Consider the following 23228-nt stretch of genomic DNA (forward strand, 5'->3'; position numbering starts at 1 on the left):
TTCTTCATGCTCATCATCTTCATGCAAAGTATCCATTCCGCTTCGGGTGATGACCATACACTGAGATCTTTGGTTCTTAAGTTCACGAGGAACTTGGGTTCTTGTGGGTCTTGGGTTCTTGGAGTTCTGGAGTCTTGAGGTTTTTGAGGGTCTTGAGGGTGTCTTAACGTTCTTGAGGGTCTTGAGGGTCGTAAGGTTCTTCTTTAGCTTGCAATCTGTGTTAGAGAAGGATCTTCTCTTTACCCGAGCTCCTCTCTTTTCACCCCTTGGCGGCCTTGCGCTCACACCAAGGTTGCTTTTTCCTACCTCACATCAATTGGCTGGCCGCTAAGTGCACGGTCCGCTCTCAATGAGTGAAAAGAGAAACAAGGGGAGGTTGGACACGCCCTTCTTTCTTGGGTTTCCTGTCACTCTTCAAAAACACGATTAGGAATCGACACGCCCAAGAGGTCTTGGGTTACGTGCGACCGCAACAAGCAAAACAAATTCTTGTGGTTCTTTCCTTGAGTGATACACAACACTGCCAAAGCTTTGATACCAATGTTAGGTGCAGCAGAGGTGAATGTTGAACTTTGCTCAAGATGAGTGCTCCAAACTGTGCTCAAGGTTCCTTTTACCTACGGAAGGGAGAGCCTTCCGTTCCTTTAATGAGAGAGTGCACGTGATCACAAACAAAGTGGATAAACACTGTGAATGAAGGTGCTGAGACTGAGAGATAGCGAGAGAAGAATACGACACCAGAATGTTGTCAAACCCTCCTCTTAAGACACCACTCTCTATGGCGAGAGCAGTCTACTATTGATTGCACAAATCTCTACAATGTTTTAAACTTGTCGACAACGATGAGGACGACGATGGCTGAAATCTGCAAATCTTTATTTGCTGAATTCAGACTCTATGTCGATGACGACGATGCAACGACGACGCACTGGAAACGCAGATGCTGAAATCTGTGTTTTCCGGATTGAAACTGTAAACACTCGTTGATTTGACCGTGCAGCGAGGATCTGCTACGGGAAGGTGAGATTTGCGAGGTTCAGGACTTCTACTACGGTGTCTGACTGCTCAAAACTGAAAACGTTGTGCTTCCTATGGTCTTGTCGCTGAGAATCTGCAAACCGCTAGGCTGTCATGCTGATGCAAAAACGCTAGGGCTGAATGTTGTCCTGCTGCAAAAACGCTATGGATCTGTTGCGTTTGCTAATGCCGGGAATGATCTGTAATGCAAAAATGCCAGGCTGATCTTGCTGAAAAACGCTAGCTGTGTGGATGCAGAAAACGCTAGGGGGTCATCTGTTGCAAAAACACTAGGTGTCTTGTTGGGGTCTTGCTAAGAAGGTGCCTGTTGAACAAAGTGTTCCTGCTGCCTCTTCTGCCAGAAAGTGCTAGCGCTAGGTTTTCTTATATATGTCCTTGGCCAAATTGCCCTACCCACTTTCCCAACAAAAGTCACTTAAAAATAATAAGTGAAAATGGTTAAAATAGGGAAAATAGGTCTATGCACTTAAAAATGCTCCTAATGGGTTCTGATGGAAATCTGATGATCATGTTGTGTGCAACCAGAGGATATGCATCTACTCTAAGTGTCTGGACATGCACGGTCTGCGAACAGACTCACAAAAGTGCTAGAACACTTCCTAAGCTAACTGAATTGAACCCATGTCATGAAGTGGCTTGTCCACGTACACATAGAGTTAGATGTGCACGTGACACTCCTGGTCCGGCCGGCCGAGTTTGGGGCAAGCCACCCACTTTTGTCCGAGCGCCCAGATATATTTCCATATATCATTTTTCTGTTGGGTCTGGGGATTTTCATCAGGCCTTGCCCTACCTCCACTTGGGCACCTATTTATAGGGCCAGGGAGGTACCCACTTCCACATCTCTCATCTCACAGAGATCACACATCTGATTGTATTGAGTCTTCTACTCATGATAGTCATGGGAGGTTGATCTCCCCGTCTTCACCATCTTTGGCGTTTCTCTCTCTCTCTCTCTCTCTCTCTCTCTCTCTCTCTCTCTCTCTCTCTCTCTCATAACTAGTAGTAACGTCAACACACACACACTCAAACTCCCATGCGTAAAAAGATGATGATGTGGCAGCTGTACGAACGCCTCGCAATTTGCTTTTACATGCTGACGTGGCACTGTACTGAATGCCGCAATTTGCGCTAACTGCTGACGTGGCAGATTGTACGGATTTTCGCAAAACGCGCAAGTTGTTTTTGGAGCGCCGTGTTTTGGGAGAGCAGATGTTTTAAGCTTGAATGTTTTTCATGTAAACAGCTTTTCATAGGCCAAAAGCCTTTAAAATATGTGCACACAGCTCATTCTCTCGCACTCTTCTGGGTGAAGGTGCAGAGTGTGAGTACCGGTATTGTACTGAGTTTAAGCAATATAAAGAAATACCGAAAGGGGCGCCAAGGTTTGAGGCCAGTGCTCTCTTGGGGTGGAACTCCGCCACACCCCGTCTCGAGCATCTCTTTAAAATCAGTTTTTAGTTGAAGTGCTTAAAGTTGTTCAGTCCGTTCTTTTCCGTTGGCACGTGGTGCCCGTCCCCGTGACAATTATCCCCGTCGAGATCTTAGATGAGAATCATGATCATTATAACTTATCTAGCAATCCACACCACGTTGATCTTTTCCACAGATGTCTTGATCTACTAAAGCTCGTCACTAACCCTCGTTACAGACTTTATTCCTATCAAGGTAACCTGCGACAAAGGAGTAAAGTGACTCCCCTCTTGTGCAGCTCGCTCCGCACTAGATTCAACCTTCTTATTTGTCGGTAAATTTTGGAATAGTCGGTGCTACACCAAAAGCCTCAAGGTACAGCTCTAGTATCTGAGGAATATCTGCTAAGTCCTCCTCCATCCATTTGGCATCAAGAGCAGAAAAATTCTTCTCTTGACCAAATATCTTCGTGTCAGCTTATCTTTTACTTTCGTTTCCTTGTAATCCAATATCTGTTCTAGAACGAAGATCTCTTTGCTCTCTTCCACTTCAGGTAGCTCGACCAGCTCAATGTCCACTGGTACTTCACCTTAGAAAGGTCTGAGGAGACTCAAATGAAATGCATTGTGAATCTTCCAAGTATCTCGTAACTCTTCACTCTCAAGGATACATCATTTCTCTTTTCCTATACCTAAAAGGACCTACAGTATCGCATACTTAGCTTTGGAATGATCCGTTAGTCTCTGAATGGAGTTGGCCTTCTTTTGCCAGCGATATCCCCGTATCTCTTTCGATAGACCGCAGCAAAACCGCTCAAACTGTTGCTTGAAGGTGGTAGAAAAATATCCCAAAACCTCTAGCAATAAGCATCCCAAGGTATCTTCTTTGGTAATCCTCAAATGATTCCAAACTGTGATGACATTCTCTTTATATTCTTTTGTAAGCGAGGCGGAAGTAAAGACGCATTTTAAATTTCAACCAATTTGTAGGCGCTTCCCTACGCACTAGTTCAGTAGAGCACCCTGTTTACACATTCCCTTCCAAGTAAGACAACGCTCTACTCACTTTGAAGTATTTGGAAAAACGACCTCCTAAAAAGACGATGTTGAACTGCTATATGAATGCAAGGGCTCATGGGTATCCTTATAGCATGAAAACGTATCAAACTTAGTGCTTGCCCACCCTCCTTAAAAACCTTAGCCTTTCTGCTCTTCTTCTCAATATGGTCATCTTGATTCAAACGGTAACAGTGTCTTCTCTCTTTTTCCGTGAATTAACTCATCGAGTCAGAACTGTCAAAGGATGAGGTATCCTCGTCGGAACTGTGATAATGTTTCCACTGCTTCTTAGATTTCTTATGGGATCTACTCTTCTTAATTTGCTTGTTCTTCTTGCTCTTCTATGTCTTTCTCCGCTTTTGATGCTACCTTTCGTCCTTGTTGAGTCAAAGGAAGAGGAACTCTCTGAGCTATCAGGAGCCAATGATGAAATCGAATCATCCTCCAAGCGAACACTGCTTCTTAGATTTGCTAGATGCCTCGAAAGTAGATTTCCGACCTAGCTAGGATAGCCCTTGATTGACTCTCAGAAGTCATCAATTTATTGACCTGCTACTCCATAGCACATCCTACGAGTACAGCTTTTGCTTGTCTGCACTCATCGTTGTTTTGTGTTTCATGGCCGACTTGAGAGGTGAGTGAATGGTGGCAGACCATCGTGAATGAATCTCGTCAAGTGGGTGATTCTTCAAAAACTTTCCATATTGGGGATCCTTGGAGAACTTGAGCATCCGATTAGCACAAGTGTCAACCCACAATTGACACTAAAACTCCATCTTGTCGAAGTCGCTTAGCGAGAATGAGCCATGCCCTTCCTCCGATTTCTCGGAAAGAGACTGAATCCCGATAGAATCTCCGTTAGTTTCTTCACTCATGAGAGTTAGTGGAACAATTTCCTCCCTACCCAATTCACTGCTTAAATCCATGAGTGCTATAGGAAAAGGGATCAGATTCTTCATAGTAGAAGAAGCGAGCTCTTATACCACTGTAATAAACTTGAAAATTGCAAACAACTGAATAAACTTGTAAAAAGAAAAAGAGAGAAGAGGAGAGTCGACATGGCACGACAAATTTTTGAGCCAAGATGAATTTGCCCCAAAGATTGGTGCGCCTTCCCCTTTTTCTTTTTACTTTAGCGAGCCGGGGGGCCGGGCATGGTGCCCGGCCTACTCTCGCATGGTGAAGCTTTTGTCACTGATTTCAATCTCAATTAGAGACCTTAGACACCGCCTTGAGGATGGATAGCCTGTCCAGTCTTTTAGGACTTGCACCCTCGTTACTTCATCCAAGGGATCCCTGGCGGACCCCGTTAGGGGCGTGACAGCACCCAAGAGCCCCGTAGGGATCCAAATACTGCGAGACTTGGTTGCCCTCACTCGCCAAAACCTTGATCACCTCGGCGGGTTTTCGAGAGAAATTGCCATACCCAACTTGGGCGTCGGCTCGTAGGTGGAGTCCCGATCCGGCGACAATTAGAGTCTCCCTCACTCTTCTTGCCCATTGATGAAGCAACCCATGTACCAGTATCATCAAGTCATTCAGTTTTAGCACATAGTTTATAAACTTTTTGCTACTAAGGAGAATTTCGTCCTTTCCCCCTTCCTTGAGCGTAGGGAGGATCTGATTTATCTCCAATTCATCCAATCAGTCCGTTAGGTTAGCAACCTAGCGTTCAATGCTCTTTGATACTGTGGTATTGCCTCACCAAGGAAAGCTGCTACAAGGTGATGCCCTGCAACTGCTCCCCTCCAATGCGGATGCGGGTTAACCCAATGGGTCAACCTGACTCCGCGAGCCTCCCCACCAAGGAGGATAGTGGTAAATTCCCCGTCACTAAGAGCGACACCCGCCGGGATCTGCAGGTCCTGAATGGCATCAAGCAGCCCGCCGAGACGGTCATCTCGAGCTCGGGTCAGGGCCGGGCAGTTCAACACGATATGGTCAATTGATTGCCCGCCCTCCAAGTCATTGCACAGGGGCACATGCACTCCCCCTCGGTAAGACCTTATCCGCCAGTCTTAACCCTCCTATTCTAGCGAGCAATAGGAGGCACTCGCCCGTCACGCTTCATACTCAAAGATAAGTTACACCGGAAAAGGTACTTGCACGTGATATTCATCCCACGGAGCTTATAATTGGTCAGAGAGGCAAAATCGGCCCTTGAGTCCCACTTGTCCCATATCAGTTCCCTTGCCGTCTCCGCGGTCGCCGTTGGACAGTGTTGACGGAACCACCTATCCGTCCTCATTGTCCACGCCCACCCCTTCCAGGACTTAGGGATGGTTGCAACTAGGTCCCTAATGAGCGAGCTAACCGATCCGAACTTGTCATACGCACGCTTCCTTTGGGCTTCCTTTGCGCCTTCCAATATTGCTTTATTATTACTTTGCAAGAGTACAATGTTCGAGGGTCCTCTCTCGCATTGCTCCCAAGAAAATCTATCAAGAAAAGAGGCCATGGCCTCGCCCTGACACGCTTATAAAGGTCCCTGGCCTATCCAAAAACACTACTCATGAAAAGAACTGCTTCTGAAAGCACCTAGTCCAAAATCTGGTGCCCAAAGGGGCTATCCGTATAACGCTCCCACTCAGTAGTGATTTCCACAAATTGTGGGCCAGTCCGTACGATGCTGCCATGTCATCATCTCTAGCAATTTGGGCCTCCAACTTTATTTTTAAGGGTTTAGGCCGGTTTTTAAACTCTAATTCCCAAGTTGAGAGAGCAATTTTTAGCACGGTTTTGTGCAATCTCATGCTATGTATGCATTTGCAGATACACTCCTTTCAAACAAGAATCACTCTCAAAAATTTCCATAGGACCCAAGTTACCTTTAAGGTCTTCATTCTCCATAGAGTCACACTGCACAAAGCTTCCTTTGCTCTAACAAGAATTTGGTCCTCCAAAAGGTTGGATGTATCCATTATTGAATCATCCTCTTGTGCCGATTGTTGCAAGCTTGTGGTGAATGTAGGAGAAAGAGATGCCACACTTGAATCTCTATCATAGACTTTAGCACTTGGATCTTCAGTTGGCATATAAGCATCATCTTTAACATTTGTAGGAGTAGAAGGAAAGAAATATGGTAAAGGAGATGACTCCTTGATTGGAACACTTTCATGATGGATTCAACACTTCAAGAAGAAGCAAAGATAAAAATGTGCGCATTACGAATATATGTTGTTGGATGGGAAGAGTAGGACACTCCACTTGAGGATGCAAAATAGTTGGGCAGCAAAATGGGGGCAGCCAAGGTGCCTATGGCAGAAGCATGGCTTGTTGGAATCAATATAGCTTAACAACGAGTACTAATTATAAAGTTCCCAGACACGGATAAGAAGTGGGCCTTTTTGACACACAGGAGGGCACTCAAGGGAAAAATGATATACTTAGATGAATCTTGCACCTTCGCGAGTGGACTGTGGCACACAGGAAAGAACACATGCCCTGCATTATCAAGGCAAGAAAATAGGGAAAGTATTTGTATTTGTGATGTAGTGTGATTATTGTCCATCTTAGACAGTATGTGGTATTGGTGGTGTAGTGTGATTATTATCAATCTCTAAGATGGGAATATCAAAGACACGTTTAGGAGCTCAAATTTTGTATTGGTGATGTAGTGTGATTATTGTCCATCTTAGAAAGTATGTGGTATTGATGATGTAGTGTGATTATTGTCAATCTCTAAGATGGGAATATCAAAGAAACGTTTAGGAGCTCAAAATTTGCTATGTATATGGAGACGCATCAATGTGCTACAAGCAAGTAGGAAGATGCACGATAAATATGAGATAGTACTATTGACCATACGCCAAAAGACTCGAAGAAACATGTAAATGGGGTTGAGATAGAAAGTCGAGACACAAAGATCAGTGTCACAAATTGCTGACGTGTCAAGTCAGAGCAGAGCCAACCTTCATCAAAGACACGTTTAGGAGCTCAAAATTTGTTATGTATCTGGAGACGCATCAATGAGCTACAAGCAAGTTGGAAGATGCACGATAAAGATGAGATAGTACTATTGACCATAGGCCAAAAGACTCGAAGAAACATGTAAATGGGGTTGAGATAGAAAGCCGAGACACAAAGATCTGTGTCACAAACTGCTGACGTGTCAAGTCAGAGCAGAGCCAACCTTCAGATCACGGCCGAGGGGCCTAAACCCTAAGAAGAACAAGCAACAGAAGAAGAAGTCCTACCAACTTCTAGGGACCCCGTCCGATGGGGCCCTAATGACATAAAAGAATTAATATAAAGCAGGACCCACCAATACACAGCCCGGATTTTCCGTCGATTGTTGATGTGGCTGAACTGAACGGATTTCCGCGTTTCACGCTGACAATGGCTGACGTGGCAAATTTTTGCAAACGCGCTAACAGTGCTGACGTGGCAGTTGTATGGACTTCCATAATTTATGCTGGCAGCTTTTTGGCATTGCTTTTGGACCAGAAGCTTTTGAGTTTGAAGGCTTTTCATGTAAACTACTTTTGGGGCCTATGGCCTTTAAATATGAGGCCATGGGCTAATTCTCTGGCATGCTTCATGAAGAAGGTGCAGAGTCTGGAGTACAGGCTTGTACTGTGTTGATGCAATATAAAGAAATACCGAAAGGGGCGCCAAGGTTTGGGGCCAATACTCTCTGGGTTGAAATTCCGCCATTCCGTATTGTAAGGTACAGCGGAATGAATGAACTTTGCTCAAGATGAGTGCTCCGAACTGTGCTCAAGGTTCGTTTTGTTCTTATGGAAGGGAGAGCCTTCCGTTCTTAATGAGAGAATGCTATGATCACAAACAAAGTGAATGGACACTGTGCGTGCAAGTGTATGAGACTGAGAGATAGAGAAGAGAATACGACACCAGAGACGTTGTAAAACCCTCGTCTGAAGGCCCCACTCTCGTTGGCGAGAGTGGTGTTCTATTGATTGCACAAATCTCTACAATGCTTGGACTTGCCGACGATGTCGACGACGATGAGGATGACGACGAGACGGGCTGAAATCTGAAACTTCTAGTGGCTGAAATCTGCAAATCTTTAACTGTTGAATTCTGACTCTATGTCGGAGACGATGTCGATGGCGGCGATGTGACGACGACACGCTGAAAACGCAGATGCTTAAATTTGCGTTTCCGGGCTGAAGCTGTAAACCTTGCGGAAACTGACCGTGCGGCGAGGAACTGCTGCGGGAAGGTGAGATATGCGAGTTTCGGGACTTGATCTGCGGTGTCTAAAGGGTGAAAACTGAAAACGCTGGTCCTAGGGTTGATCCTATCACGATGATCTGCAAAAACGCCGAGGTTGATCTACAAATCAAAAACGCTAGGGCTGAATTTTGTGCTTCTGCAAAAACGCTAGGCTTTTGCTGTGTCTTGCTGTCGCCGGGTTGGTCTGCAATGCAAAACGCTGAGGCTGATCTGCAATGGAGAAAAACGCTGGCTGTCCTTGGCAGTCTCCTGTCGGGGGGGGGGTCTTGCTGAGAAGTTGCCCGTTGAGCTTGGCTCTTGTTGCCTCTTCTGCAATTTACTGCTAGCTTTGGTTTGCTTATATACAAACTTACTCAATTTGCCCTACCTACTTTCCAACAAAAGTCACTTAAAAATAATAAGTGAAAATTTTCAAAAATAGGTAAAATAGACTAGATGCACTGGAAAATTCCCCTGAAGGATTCTTATAGATTCTGATGGGAATGCTTATGATCATGCTGTGTGCAACCAAATGATATGCATCTACACTAAGTGACAGGGCATGCACGGTCTGCGAACAGACTCACAAAAGTGCCAAATCACTTCTAAATCTAGACTGATTGGACTGACTGAACCCTGATCATGCTGTAGCTTGTCCACGGACACACAGGGTTGGATGTGTCACGTGACACGTGTCGTCTCTCTCTCTCTCTCTCTCTCTCTCTCTCTCTCTCTCTCTCTCTCTCTCTCTCTCTCTCTCTCTCTCTCTCTCAGTTCAGTTGTTATCGAAGTGCTAAAAGTCTGTTCAGTCTGTTCTTTTCTATTGGCACGTGGTACCCGTTTTGTGACACTAGTATCATAGCATCAAACGTGTGCTTTTCTAAAAGCATTCAAGTCCTACACAAAAGAGGAGACAGCAAACCAGAGACTACTCGAAATTGTTATTTGAAGTATCTTCGAGTCCTGACCCCGGACTTATTAGCGACTCCCGCCCTTCATACATCGTGCATCAGGCGCACTCTTGTCTTCACCGCTCATGTCTTTCAAGGCATAAGCCATAAAGAACCCAAGACATGGAATTCATGGATTCTGCAAAATATTTACAGTTTCTGCTCGACGAGCTTCACTACGTTCTTTCGCGGCATCCTCAACAGTATCTTCCGATGCTGCAAAGTTTTCAACAATTTTTGAACTACATGTCACCCCCTCTAATGCCCGAGGTGGTACCTCCTCCTCCGGCACTAGAAAGTACAAGAGCTTCCAACCAGCAACCTTCGGTCGTCTATCCGATCGAGGGAGTCTTCAGGAATATGGTGCATCCATCTGACCCTGATCCAATGCAACCACCTTGCCACTGCCATTGCCCCCACCTCCACCACCGCCACCAGGCTACAATGGTTGGAGCCCATATGGATACCCTTATTATCCATACCCGGGATATGCGTCTAACCAACCCAAAGATTTCAAGGATCGCAAGAAAGCATTGTAGTTTCTACAGCAATTCGACAACATCTATGCTTTGGGGAACTATACAGAAGAATCCAAGATTTCTCGAGCAGCAGGATTTCTTAAAGATAATGCTATACAATGGTGGAGTTCAATCACGACACAACCGCATGCTCCAAGGACCTGGCAACTTGAAAATGCTTGCCACGGACACCATGGACGACTATAGCCAAAGGTTTCTCGACGTGTACCTTCCGGTCTCCTCCTTTAAGTTCATTTCCTTGGAGGACCGGTGCGAGCCCTACACCAATGGGCTACCATCACCATTGCAGGAATATTGTCTCTCCAAGCAAGTCTCTACCATCCAAGAGCTTATGGACCATGTCGCGGTCGGCTACAAGCTCATGAAGGGAAAGTTGGATTTACCACACAAGAACCTCCGGCCACTAACCAAAACTCTCGGCAACAACGAACAAATTCTTGGGAAACCCGTGAACACCAACCTCAACGGCCTCGTCTGACACACCGTCAACGAGACGCCCTGTTACAAGAAGGCCGATGCTTTGATTGTTCCAAACATAGCATACGTTCAATACATGTCATGAGCATGCCTCGACATCCTCAGTGCAACCTTCTAGTCCCACATCACACAGATCCTCATGGCCACCTCCGGCCAAGAGGGCAAGACTGCTATTAAACTAGTACCAGATATTTATGGTATACACCTCGAGAGTTTTAATGAATTATGCAGAGCTTATAGAAAAGTCAACGGCTTGAAAGCCCTTTTTTTCTATGACCCCTGAGCTATGGAGAACTTCATTTATCCGAAATTCTTGAAGCGGATGCACTTTGATTATGATGCAAAGGGTGGAGAAATTGAAGATGAGATAGCCACGGGGCAAACTCAGAAAGTGGTACCGTTCATTGGTGCTCTTCCAGTGACTATCCTCCTCCCACATCCGGGACTCCAACCCTCACCACCCTTGGGCTGAGAGCCCAAGCCTTAACCAGCACCTTTTGCATGGGGACCATTAATCAGAGTTACCGAGGAACGCCAATAATCATGCCTGGAACGCCGGAACGGCATTCCGGTCGGCTGGAATTGCTTGGAACGCCCTCGAACGGGCAGCCGTTCCGACAGTCGGCCTCAAACCGAACGGACGGGGAACGCCACTAGAAAGCCACCGGAACGGGCTGAAACGGTCAGCTTCGGCCAACGGTCAAAAACACGTAAAAAACGAGCAGAATTAAAAGCTGAAAAAACAGCCCCTCCCTATATATTGTGCCACCCCCTCACCCCTTTCCTTCACAAGCTACCAAGCTCTCAAGCTCTCTTGCTCTCAAGTTGAATCAACTTCTAAGTTCTCAAGGCTCTCTGTCTTGCTCTCGAGCCTCAAGCTCAAGCTCTCAAGCCTCAATCTCTCAAGCCTCAATCTCTCAAGCTCTCAAGCTACCAAGGTCCAAGCTACCAAGCTCTCAAGCTATCAACTTCTCTCTTGCTCTCAAGCTCTCAAGCCTCAAGCCTTCAAGGCTCTCAACTTTCAAGCTCTCTCTTGCTCTCAAGGCTTCAAGGCTCAAGCTCTCTCGAGTCTCATTCCATGGCCTCTTCCTCTCGTACAATCCCCTCCATTCATGCGGGCAACACTCAAAAGGCGAAGGAATGGTCGTGGTGGGATGAAGTGACATCGGAAGGCACCTTGTCGGCAGGGGAGGTTCTTGTGCATGGGCATGCAAGTTATGCTCTTACACGCAGAAAGGGGGGCATGACAAAGTGAGGGCACACTTTCTTCGAGTGCCGGGACATGAGGTGAAATTTTACACCAACGTAACCATCAAGAAGAGGAAGGAGCTCGAGGAAACGGATCAGCAATTCAATCATAAAGCCAAGGCCGCACGCAAAGGTATCGACCCAAAGACCCTCATTTTCCCTTCTTCCTCTCTACCCGGTTCCTCTCTACACGATTAGGTGCTGGTGGTTCTTCATTGGGTCCGATTCGTCGCCAAAGGCCCCTTGCCACCTCTTGGGACACAAAGAAGAAGGAAGAGGTGGATGCGGCCGTGGCCCGATTCTTCTATCACGACCATATCCCGTTTGTCGCGGCGAGGTATGTTTTATGATTTATCAATCTTCTCTCTCATTTCTTCCATTATCGTCGTTTCCGCCTTTTTGATACTAACCTCTTCTATGTTTGATCAAAATAGAACGGAGTATTGGAAAGTTATGGTGCAACGGATAGGAGAATATGGCACCGGCTATGTGCCGCCATCTTCAGAGGCTCTCCGAACCACTTTGCTCGGTCGAGAGAAGGCTATCGTGGAGCAAGCAACACTCAATATTCAGCGTCTTTGGGCAAAACATGGCGTTTCCCTCATTGTCGACAGGTGGAGCGATAAAAGGAAGAGATGTATCCATGGTCTCGTCGCATACTCGAGTGGAGAGATGTACTTTGTGCACTCTCATGATGCCACCGAGAGTGGAAAGTCCGCCGATGTCCTCTCTGTAGAGTGGACAGCGGCCATAGAAACGATCGGTGAGAAACACGTGGTGGCCTTTGTCACAGATGGGGAGGCATCAAACAGGGCAACAGCAGCTATTATAGAGGGCCACTATCCGCATGTGACAGTGTGCTTTTGCATGGCACACTGCTTAAACAACCTTCTAAAAGACATCGGCAAGCTAGACTGGATCGCTCCAGCCATTGCTGATGCAATGAAGATTGTTAATTTCATCAACAATCACAACTTGGTTCGGAGTGAGTACCTCAAGAGGTCGGGCGGCAAAGTGCTTCTAACGTATTCAGACACCCGCTTCCTTCTTGTGCGCAGATGTCAAAATGCGGTCCGACAGGTCTTTATCAGTGATGAGTTCACCACCTCCCCCTATGCAAAGACAGTTGCAGGGATTTTATGCAAGGATAAGGCAGAGGATCTTGAGTTCTGGAAGGAGCTCAAGAGTCTAAACGCACAGGTAATACCGGTGGTTCATTTGCTTCGAGTTCTGGATGGCATGGATCCTTGCATTGGCAAGATTTATGAGGCAATGGACCGCATGATTGAGCAGCTTGCACAGCTTGAGCCGAAAGTAGAGCGATATGAGGAGATCCATGCGCTTTACAGCTCAAGGTGAAATTCATTAACAAACTGTTGACGTGTCAAAGCCCTGAAGAATGGAGTCAAACTTGCAGATGCGGGCCGACGGGCCTAAATCCTAAGAGAAAAAGTAACGGAAGAAGAAGTCCTACCAATTTATGGGGACCCCCGTCCAATGGGGCCCCAGTGACATAAAGAAACTAAAATAAAACAGGATCTGTAACAGACTTGGACACTCCAAGTCAAGAATCAATCAGGACAACACCAAATAACCACTTCAAACAATTCACAGATCACAATAGATTTGCACTTGCCCGGCGTAGTTCCGTACCTAGAGATATTGGCCCCAAAGACTGGCGCCCCTTTCGGTATTTCTTTTTATATTAGTCAGTTCAAAGTACAAGAGAGTGACTCGGGGTTCACTCTCAGACTCCGCGTCGAGATGCTCTGAGAAGTGAAGGCCCAAGCCACTTATTTAGATGTTTACAAGGGATGCCAAAAGCAGAGCCCCAAAAGCTTGAAAGCAAAAGCCTGAAAGCAACAGTTATTTTCCCTCTCTCACAGAGAGTTACTGAAAGCAAAAGCAATCTCTCTCTCTTTCTCATTGCGTAGCCCAAAACTGACGCAAAAAGCAACTTTCTGGCTGCCGTAATTCACGCCACAAAAAGCGGAAATCCGTATCTGCTGCCACGTCAACATACACCGGCAGTTTTAGGGTCTGCTGAATTTAGGGTTTATTGCAAAATAGGGTTTCTGGCAGGTTTTAGGGTTTGCAAGAATTTTAGGGTTTCAATCAGAAATTAGGGTTTTTGTTGTCCGCCACGTCATCACTTTGTGACATACCCCCTCTTGAAAGCATTGTAATCGACCGCGATTACGCCTGCAAAACCGACAAAAGCCATAAACCGTCTTAGCAGACACTCACTGTTAGTACCTACGTACAAGGAACACACATCTAGCACATGTACCAAATCAACAGTCACATCACACAACATCACATGACATTCAACATTCATTCGGATCTTGGAGCATGATTTATCGGCAATGTAAATAGCAATCACATCTAGGTCCAATCGGGACCTGATCGATGTCCATTGACTAACCCCTATTGCAACCATGTCTATTCGAGATCAATTAGACCAAAATGCTGCAGTCATTTCGTCTATCAGTTCCTGCACTCAAAAGAAGTGAAGAAACAAATCAGTATCATTATCAGGAATTCCATTTCATAAAGTTATACAGCAGAATACTGTCAGCTCTCAGTATCCCTGAAGCTCAAAGAGACATCAGTGACTCTAGTATCTAAATCAAGGCATCTGTTGACAAAGGAGCGGAGTGACTCCCCTCTTGTGCATCCCAATGCACCATATCTCCGACCAGGCTGAATTCTGGGTTCCATTTGGAGTAGACTATACTAAACCAAAAGCATCAAGGTAAAGTTTCACAACCTGAGGAGTATCTGCTAGGTCCTCCTCCTCCATCCACTTCGCATCTAGTGCAGGATAATTCTTGAACTTAACCAAGAACCGCCTTCAGACTTTACCTTTAGTCTTCGAATCTTTATGTGCCAAAATCTGTTCGGGAACAAGGATCTCCTCGTTTTCTTCCACTTCGGGTTGCTCATCAGGCTCCCCATTATCAGGCACATCACCTTTAAAAGGTTTCAAGAGACTCACATGGAATGCATTGTGAATCCTCCAAGTATCTGGCAGTTTCAATCGGAAGGAGACATCATTTATCTTTTCAGTAATCTGGAAAGGTCCGTAGTATCGCATACTAAGCTATGGAAAAAGCCTCTCCTTTCCCTGTTTCTTTCGTAGACGTGCCTTCTCAAAACGTAAGAGCACCCAATCATCCTCCTTCAATTTTATGTCGCGACGATGGCGATCCGCTGCCTTTTTCTATCGTTCTTGAGACTTCTGCAAAGTCTCGCGAACCTTGGCAAAAGCCCTATCCAAATCTCGCGTATATTCATTTGGGTCCATTTGCACTCCACTTGCTGAGACAATGTGTCCCAAAAAGTGTATCTCTGGTAGGAAAAATTCACTTTTCTTCGCATTAATCACTAACTTGTGATCTCGTAATGCCTGAAAGACTTGAAGCAGATGATCTCTGTGTTCTGCCTCATTCTTGGAGAAAACAATGATGTCGTCAAAAAAAGTGCCAACAAATAGACTGTACTCTCGAAAAATCCTGTCCATCATCTGGTTAAATGTCGTAGGAGCATTGGTTAAGCCAAAAGGCATCACCAAAAACTCAAATAACCCAAAAGTAGTCCGAAAGGCTGTCTTGTAGACGTCTCTTGGCACGATTCGGATATGATCATATCCACTCTTCAAGTCAATCCTGCTAAAGCACGAGGATCCCTATAACCTGTCAAGTATATCATCGATCCTAGGAATCGGAAATCTATTCTTAATGGTGATTTTGTTGAGAGCTCTATAATCAATGCACATCCTCCAAGATCCGTCTTTCTTCAAAACCAACAACACTGAAGAGCAATACGGTGAAGTACTAAGCTAGACAAGACCCTTTTCCAAGAGGTCTTTCACTTGGTTCATAATCTCTTCATTCTGTGCTAGGCTCACATGGTAAGGTGGCCGGTTCGGTGGTGTGCTTCCAGATATCAGATCAATGGATTGATCTTCAGGACGAGCAGGTGATAACTCTCCTGGTAGGCCCTTTGAGAAGCAATCGGCGTGAGTGGAGAAAATCTTGGCATTCTTTATGAAGTTTAGACATATTTGTCCTATCCTTATCGCTCAATTCTTTCATAAAGATCGAGTAAACAAACAGATTGGATTTCATTAATTTTGAAATGGCCGAAGCCGATACAATAGGGACAGACTCGCCCTTCAGTTTAATATCAAGTACAATTGTTCTGCCCTTTTCTGTAGTCAAAGTCGCTTTTCTCGCCCGATAATCGACTACGGCGTTGTTCTTGTGGTACCAGGGAATCCCTAAGAGAACATCACAACCCTCCAAAGACATTATGAAGAAGTCCTCATGCCCCAAATACCCCTGACAATGCAACCGAAGTTTGCCAATGACAGGTAATGGCTACGACCCTGTCAGGTGCCGCTAGAACTGCCTCTGCAAGTGGTCCCATCCGATCTGGAGTAATCTCGAGCCATGCCACCGATTCCGGTGAAATGATGTTGGCCTTGCTTGGCTCCTCCATCAAAGAAAATCAGAGCCTCTTGATCTTTCACTTTGCCCCAAGCTCAGCAAACTTCTGCACTCTCATCCATGGTGTTGGGATCGATACCCACACAATCTGAAACCAGTCCTGTTTTCATCTTGCCTTTTCGTCCACGTTCCTCAGCTGCTCTCAAACTCTTAGGCCTGTCGTCGTCCTTATCATTCTGTTCTTTCTGTGCCTTTTTAGGGCACTTCGCGGAGATGTGTCCCGGTTCCCCGCATCCAAAGCACTTCCCATCTTTGATGAATCGAGCTCGCTCCTAAGGAGTAAGCTTGGGTCGAGCATCCTTTTTCTATGGGTTGCTCTTTTTCTTTCTACTCTCATTCCCAGAAGTCTGTTGAGCTCGTGGTGTCATGTTCTCATCTGTGGGGTAAGTCAGACTGCGAGAGTGAATGGCAAAGCCCCGCTTCGCATGACTCATCAACTCCTGAATAGAAGCTAACTTCTGCTCCAAGCAGTGATCTCGCATCTCTGTAGGTAGACCCAAGGTGAACCGCTCAATCTATTCTCGGAACGTGATCTTCTTGAATGAAAAGGCGGGTAGATAAGAGCTCCAGAATCTTTCACAATAAGCATTGATTGTATCTTTCTTGGTCATCCGAAGATGGTTTCAAGCAGCTCGTATATCTCGTTCATATTCTTGCGTCAACCAAGAAGAAATAAAAAGCTTTTTGAATTTCAGCCATTTAACTAGCGCAGTCTTGTTTAAAAGAAGCGTGGACCACCAAGTCCGAGCATTCCCCTTAAGGTAAGAGGTAGCTCTCCGAATCTTGGAGTGCTTTGAATAGCGTCCTCCCGCGAAAGCAATGTCAAACTGTTGTATAAATGACAAGGCCTTCGAAGCATCTGAGTATCCTGAAAAGGTATCAAACTTGATCGAGTAGCCACCTTCCTTAAACTCTCGGACTTTCTTGCTTTTATCTTCGAGAAAGTCATACTGGTTGGCTTTGTAAAAGTTCTTATTGTTCGCATAGAAGTTTCCATCATCAGAATCTGAGTTGTCTGTAGACGAGTCCTCAGTAGAACTGTTAGGCTCTGGGCGAGATTTAGCCTTCTTTGCCTTTTTCTTGCCCTTTCCGAAGCTTTGTTTCTTGCTTCGCTTTTTACCTTTTTTGTCTTCTTCGCTCAAATCCGAAGAGCTAGAAGAACTGTCAGAAGAAGAAGAAGAAGAACTAGGTACTCCTTCAAATCAAATACGCTTCTTCTGTTTCTTTGCCTTATCAAAAGTTGACTGATGACCCAAATATCCCGAGAAGTCAGTGCTTTTCTTCTGCTTTTTGCCGTGCTTTTTGGCTTTCTTTCGCGTGTCAAAAAGCAGGGCGATCCGTGCATCAACCACCTCTTCTAATTCCTTCTCTAATTATTTCTTGTGAGCAGAAGGTCTCTTGAGAGTGGGTGTAGTGGTTTTCTGCCACTGCTCATGCACTTCCTGAAAAGAAGTCTCGCTCATATATTTTGCAAATTTTGGGTCCTTCGCAAAATTGAGCATCGCAACTCCGTGTCGCGTGTCATCTCTCTCTTTCAATTCAGTTGTTATTGAAGTGCTAAAAGACTGTTCAGTCTGTTCTTTTCTATTGGCACGTGGTGCCCGTCTTGTGACACCTCTCCTTTACACGGGGCAGCGTACATGGTGGATCCAGAGTTCCAAGGTGCAGGGGCAAGAGACCAATAGAGAAGTCATGAACCAATTTACAGAGACCTTAAACAAGATGGTTCTAGACAGAGATGGGCGACGCATTGCCAGAGATCAGTTGAGACAGTACAGAGAGATGCGAGGGTCATTTGGCAGTCCAGATGCTCACATTGATCGCAGGAGGATAGGTTCAATGCTATGATGGGAGGACTATGGCTATGATGGCCCTGAGCTTGAGAAATTGGCGATCCATATTCTCAACCAATTAGTTAGTACCTCATGCCTAGAGCAATTGTGGAGTACCTTTAGCCACATTGCTTCCAAGAAGAGGAATCGGCTTGGAGTGGAGAAGGCTAATGATCTTGTCTTTGTCAACGCAAATTTGAAAATGCTTTGCAAGAGTACAGACAAACAGACAGATCCTTTTACACAGTGGGAGATGGAGCAAGAGGCTCCTCGAGCAGGTGGAGATGCACATCCACCAACACCAGGTACTTCATCCGTAGCTGAGATCGAGCCGGGCCTAGAGCTCGATGATGAGGAATGGGAGGATGTGCATGATTTACAGTCGGCTACTACGAATTGGGAGGCCTCTCAGGCTAGTGGCTCTTGAGTCTCAAGTCTTGAGGCTCGAGAGTTGCGACTTTAGGACTTCCATTATCCTTACCTTTTTGTATGGCTGCTTGAGCCTTGCCCTCTTTGACATTTGTAGCTACTAGCATCTTTATGGTCTTTGTCACCTTCAATCTTTTGGTATTGTGGTCACTAGCTTGGCCCCCTTGTAGTCTCGAGTCTCATTATAGTATATGTCACCTTTGGTTTTTTTGTAGCGCCTTGGCGGGCCTTGTTAGCCAGAATTAAGCGAAAAGTGTTATCTTTGACTTCTACTCTTGCAATTATGTGAGAGCTCTAATCTGTAATTATATATGTTATTGACAATCTGTTTGTTCAATGTTGTGTATGTACTATGTACTCTGGGCACCGCACATCCCAATCAAGTCATAATAAGGTTGAATGGTCTTCGAATCGTGTTTTTTGTGGGTATTAGAGTCAACGGACTCTAGTACTACTTGTATTGAAACACATAACGCTAAAAATAACATTATTTGGATGTCTTTTTAGCCTCTCGTTCCGCGCCGTTCCCGTTCCGGACCCCTCTCCGTTCCCCCGTTCTGCAGAGAGGCCCGTCGCCGTTCCCGTTCCGCGTTAAGGGTAACTCTGCCATTAATCCCATGGTTGCGATCCCACGACACATAAGCATCATGCAAGTTGGGCTCTCTCTCTCTCTCTCTCTCTCTCTCTCTCTCTCTCTCTCTCTCTCTCTCTCTCTCTCTCTCTCTCTCTCTCTCTCTCTCTCTCTCTCTCGTACATGCATGCACGCAATATATACGTTTGTAAGTACATATACACAAACACATTGACACACATGCGCATGCGCACGTGCACACATGCATGCATGCAATGTGTGTACGTGTGTGTGTGTGTGTGTGTGTGTGTAACTTCCCAAAAAAAAAAGTGTGTGTGTGTGACTTCCAACATATAACTACATTTCCTCAGAATAGAAGCAGCAAATGGGCGCCTGAAACAACAGCAAAGAAAAGAATCTAAGAGTAACGTAAGGTTGAGGAGTACTTACACAGCAGCACCATTCTTCAATAGCAGCTCAACACATTCACGTCTTCCATAACCAGCAGCATAATGCAGTGCTGTGTTGTTGCTTTTATCTACGGCGTCGACAGCTGCTCCAGCTTCTAGAAGGGTCTCAGCACATTTGACCTTTGAGTTTGAAAGAGAAAGCACCCTTCAGAAAGCAGACAATGGAACCTTTTCTAAAACAAAGAGGCAGAAAGAGATTCACAAGCAATACCAGCTCTTAACTTATACAAATTGCAGAATTACAAGCAAGCACGAGAGAAAAGGTGAACTTACTAAGGCAACCTCTTTGACCTACAAACTAGAAAACATGCACCTATGCTTCTACAATAGCCACAAAGATTGAGGGAAAAGACTAACATCTCCATATCCGCAACAAAAATGTAAGGCTGTGCGACCTTCTGCATCCTTTTCATCCTTATCAGCCCCTTCAGCAAGGAGTTTTTTTAACACCTGCACTACCAAAATAAGATGAGCCATACAAAACCTGAAACGTATGGGTGTTACCGAGGTGGATGTGAAAATTCACCATTACTCTGGCACAAAACCAAGATCATACCTCAATGTCACCTGTGCTTGCAGCATGGTGAATAGTATCAGTTTGCTCTTCTTCAGCTACTTCATCTTCTTGTTGAGCTGCCGTCTCTCCCTCACTAGGAGTAACACCTCCCATAGCCTTCCCCAGTTTACTCAATACTTTCGGATCATTCCAATACCTTAAAAAGAAAGACATTGTGCTCATCAGGTACAGGTCAAGTCAAGCAAAATATGCCTATTCCAACAAGAGCCAATTAGACAATTGCTTCAGATCTAAAAAGGCTTCAGATACAAAAGTTTGCTTCATGACAGGCCCCAATTTGCAGAAGAGCACCTTAAGACCTAGTAAGATATGCAGTGTGCACCCCTGTACATGACCCAAAGGACAATATTCGACTTTTTGAATCATGCACGAGCTAGAGATGCATGCGCGAACTAAAACACTATTTGGATGAATGCATGTGCTTGGAAACACTTTCCTGTGTGCCCATAGACCCAGCAACTTAGCAAATGCAATGTGAATAGACATAGAAATCAGAGAGACAATACTAGAAAATGATAGGAGTATTAGTGCCGCATAGAATACATCCTATCCTCGGAATCGTCCATATATAGATGCAATACACCCTATCCTCGGAACTCTTTCTTAGAGTGCATAATATTACACACTTCATCATTGCAGCGGGTCCTCCTGTTTGTATCTCTTCCAGGACGCCCTTTAACTCCGGATCCTCTCTGACTTGGGTAAGGCGTGCCTCCAGCTGCTCCTTTTGGGCAGGATTGGACATGCCTTGCATCATGCTAGACACTGAAGGATCCTGTGAATCCACACATAACTGATCAGCATCCCCCATCACACTGGATTTATTGAAGTTTTGGTTTTGACATGTCTTCTGAAAATTTTTAAAGTTTCATAAAGTTGTAAACACAAGCAGGACCTTGATATTTTAAGCATTGACATGTTATCCAGAAGTTCTCAAAATTTTATACACAACCAGGACATTGATATTTGAATCCGATTCACCTGCATCATGGCATTGCCAAGCTTCTTTGCCATTGTTGCAAACTGGGGATTTTGCATAACTTGCTGTAGCGCACCAAAATACTGCTGCGGATCCATCTGAGGTCCAGCTCCATCTGCTTTTGGAAGGTATAAGCTTTGTTGAAGCTGCTGCGCCGCGCTAGTAAAGCTAGGATCTTTGGCAATCTGCTCAGCCAGCTCCTTGATGCTCGGGTCCTGGTCAACAAACAAATGCACTGTTAATAACAATCCACACCAAAGGATTTTAAAGCACTTTATGGAAAAGTTACAAGATGGAGGAGTAAATGGATGCTCAGGTCTCGATCAACAAAGAAAGGATGCTAGAGCACTTCACGAGAGCCTTACACAGGTAACAAGAAGGGACAAACTGAGGGAACAAACCATACCCTCAGATGCTTAACGTGACAAGCAGCTACAACTACATCTCATGAATCGTACGCCGGAGGATAAAATGCATCATCAAATAGAGGCAGTTGGACTTTTTACTCTTAGTGAGGTCGTAAATCAAGAAAATGACAAAACAATAGAAAACCTGCAAAGCAAAACCACTTACCGATAGGAGGTTTGACATGGCAGAAAAATCAAAGGGGTTGACACGCCCTGCACCATTGACTGCCGAGCTTACTGGCCTTCTTTGGGACTGTTTCCCTGTTTCTGCTAGCACCAAATTGAAGGAGATCAAGCCTGATTTAAAAACTTACTCAGCCTACAAGCTCATTGGAAACCACCGCGATCCCTATAAGTAAGAAAGCATGCCCACAGCCCGAGCATGATATCAAGGGGCTGGATAATACATTTGAAAGTAAACAAAGGCAAAGCAATGTGTATGTATGTGTGTTAAGCGTGCACAGTTGCAACCATATATATACTTGGAAAAATCCATGCACACATACATGTACGCAGATGTCCGTACATGAGACAAGGTATACACATGCCTTTTAGATCAATCAACTGTACATAAATAAACAATTCACACAGAAGCATTCATTTGAATTGAGTACACATACACATTCATGTACAAAAAATGTGAAAGGCTGCATGCAACTTGTAGCTATAGAAATACATATATTCGCACAAAGTAATACGTATATAAACACATGGGTGATAATTATATGATTTGGGTTATCACGCATGTGTTCGTAAAGAAAATGCAGAAAAAATGTATGGAAAAACTGCTTTTGGAAGGGTTAATATGCATGCAGAAAAAGAAGGATGCAGCAAGAATGGGAGTAGCTATAAGCTCAACAAGCAAAGATTACTCGGGCTCTGCTCGATTTAAAACGCGCGAATTCACACCGCCCACATACTCGCAGGCAAGAACACACACTTGCGCGTAGCTAAGCAATCTTGAAATGGACAAGGGTACCTTTGGAGGAGGGAGGCGCCATCGCTGCTGCTCCCGATCACTTCTACCAATCCTCGTGAGCTCGCGCAGCTGTTCTACTCTTGTCTCACATACAGGCATAATAATAAGAAGTACCCATTGGTGGTGGATTCCCACCTTATCCTCACAAATGCTTTTCTCTTTTATAACCCTCCTAATGTCTCATGACACCACCTCCTTTGCACCTACAAGCGGGACTCTTCTTTTGACCTCCCAACGTCTCTTTTTTAACCCTCCTAATGTCTGAGTGATCTCTTTTTTAACCCTCCTAATGTCTGAGTGAAGGCCATAGGTACCTCATGACTAATAAATTGCCACCTCCTTTGCACCTACGAGCAAGACTCCCACCCCCTCCAGTGCTACCAAAACACAGAACTTATGTACAAAGCCATTATGTTTAAACCAATTTTGGAACCAAGCTCGAACCAAGGTGTTTTGTCTCACGCTTTCACTGTCTTACAATCCTTGACTTAGGTAGTGATCAATGTGCTCTTGATGACACCACAATGCTTGATTTCGGCATGTTGGATAACATGTTTTATTTACAATGATCT

The 23228-nt window shown here is 45.1% G+C and overlaps 1 protein-coding gene across 2 annotated transcripts in view; it reads right to left on the minus strand.

Annotated features, from left to right (window-relative positions):
- The window catches only part of LOC147430154 (ankyrin repeat domain-containing protein 2B-like), a 40615-nt gene extending 17809 nt beyond the window's left edge, over positions 1-22806 (minus strand). The window contains exons 1-7 of one of the 2 annotated variants that reach the window (XM_086494657.1): positions 22657-22806; positions 21844-21944; positions 21273-21485; positions 20918-21066; positions 20271-20427; positions 20072-20164; positions 19695-19834 (exon numbers count right to left, since the gene is read on the minus strand). In XM_086494657.1, coding sequence (XP_086350783.1) covers positions 19695-19834; positions 20072-20164; positions 20271-20427; positions 20918-21066; positions 21273-21485; positions 21844-21944; positions 22657-22678 — 875 coding nt within the window. In that variant the 5' untranslated portion in view covers positions 22679-22806. Of the gene's footprint in view, positions 1-19694; positions 19835-20071; positions 20165-20270; positions 20428-20917; positions 21067-21272; positions 21486-21843; positions 21975-22656 lie in introns of both variants that reach the window. The other variant, XM_086494656.1, reaches the window with a different exon arrangement.
- Between the last annotated feature and the right edge of the window lie 422 nt (positions 22807-23228).

The sequence above is a fragment of the Adiantum capillus-veneris genome, chromosome 22, assembly GCF_014529385.1.
Source record: "Adiantum capillus-veneris isolate H3 chromosome 22, ASM1452938v2, whole genome shotgun sequence".
Lineage (NCBI taxonomy): Eukaryota > Viridiplantae > Streptophyta > Polypodiopsida > Polypodiales > Pteridaceae > Adiantum > Adiantum capillus-veneris.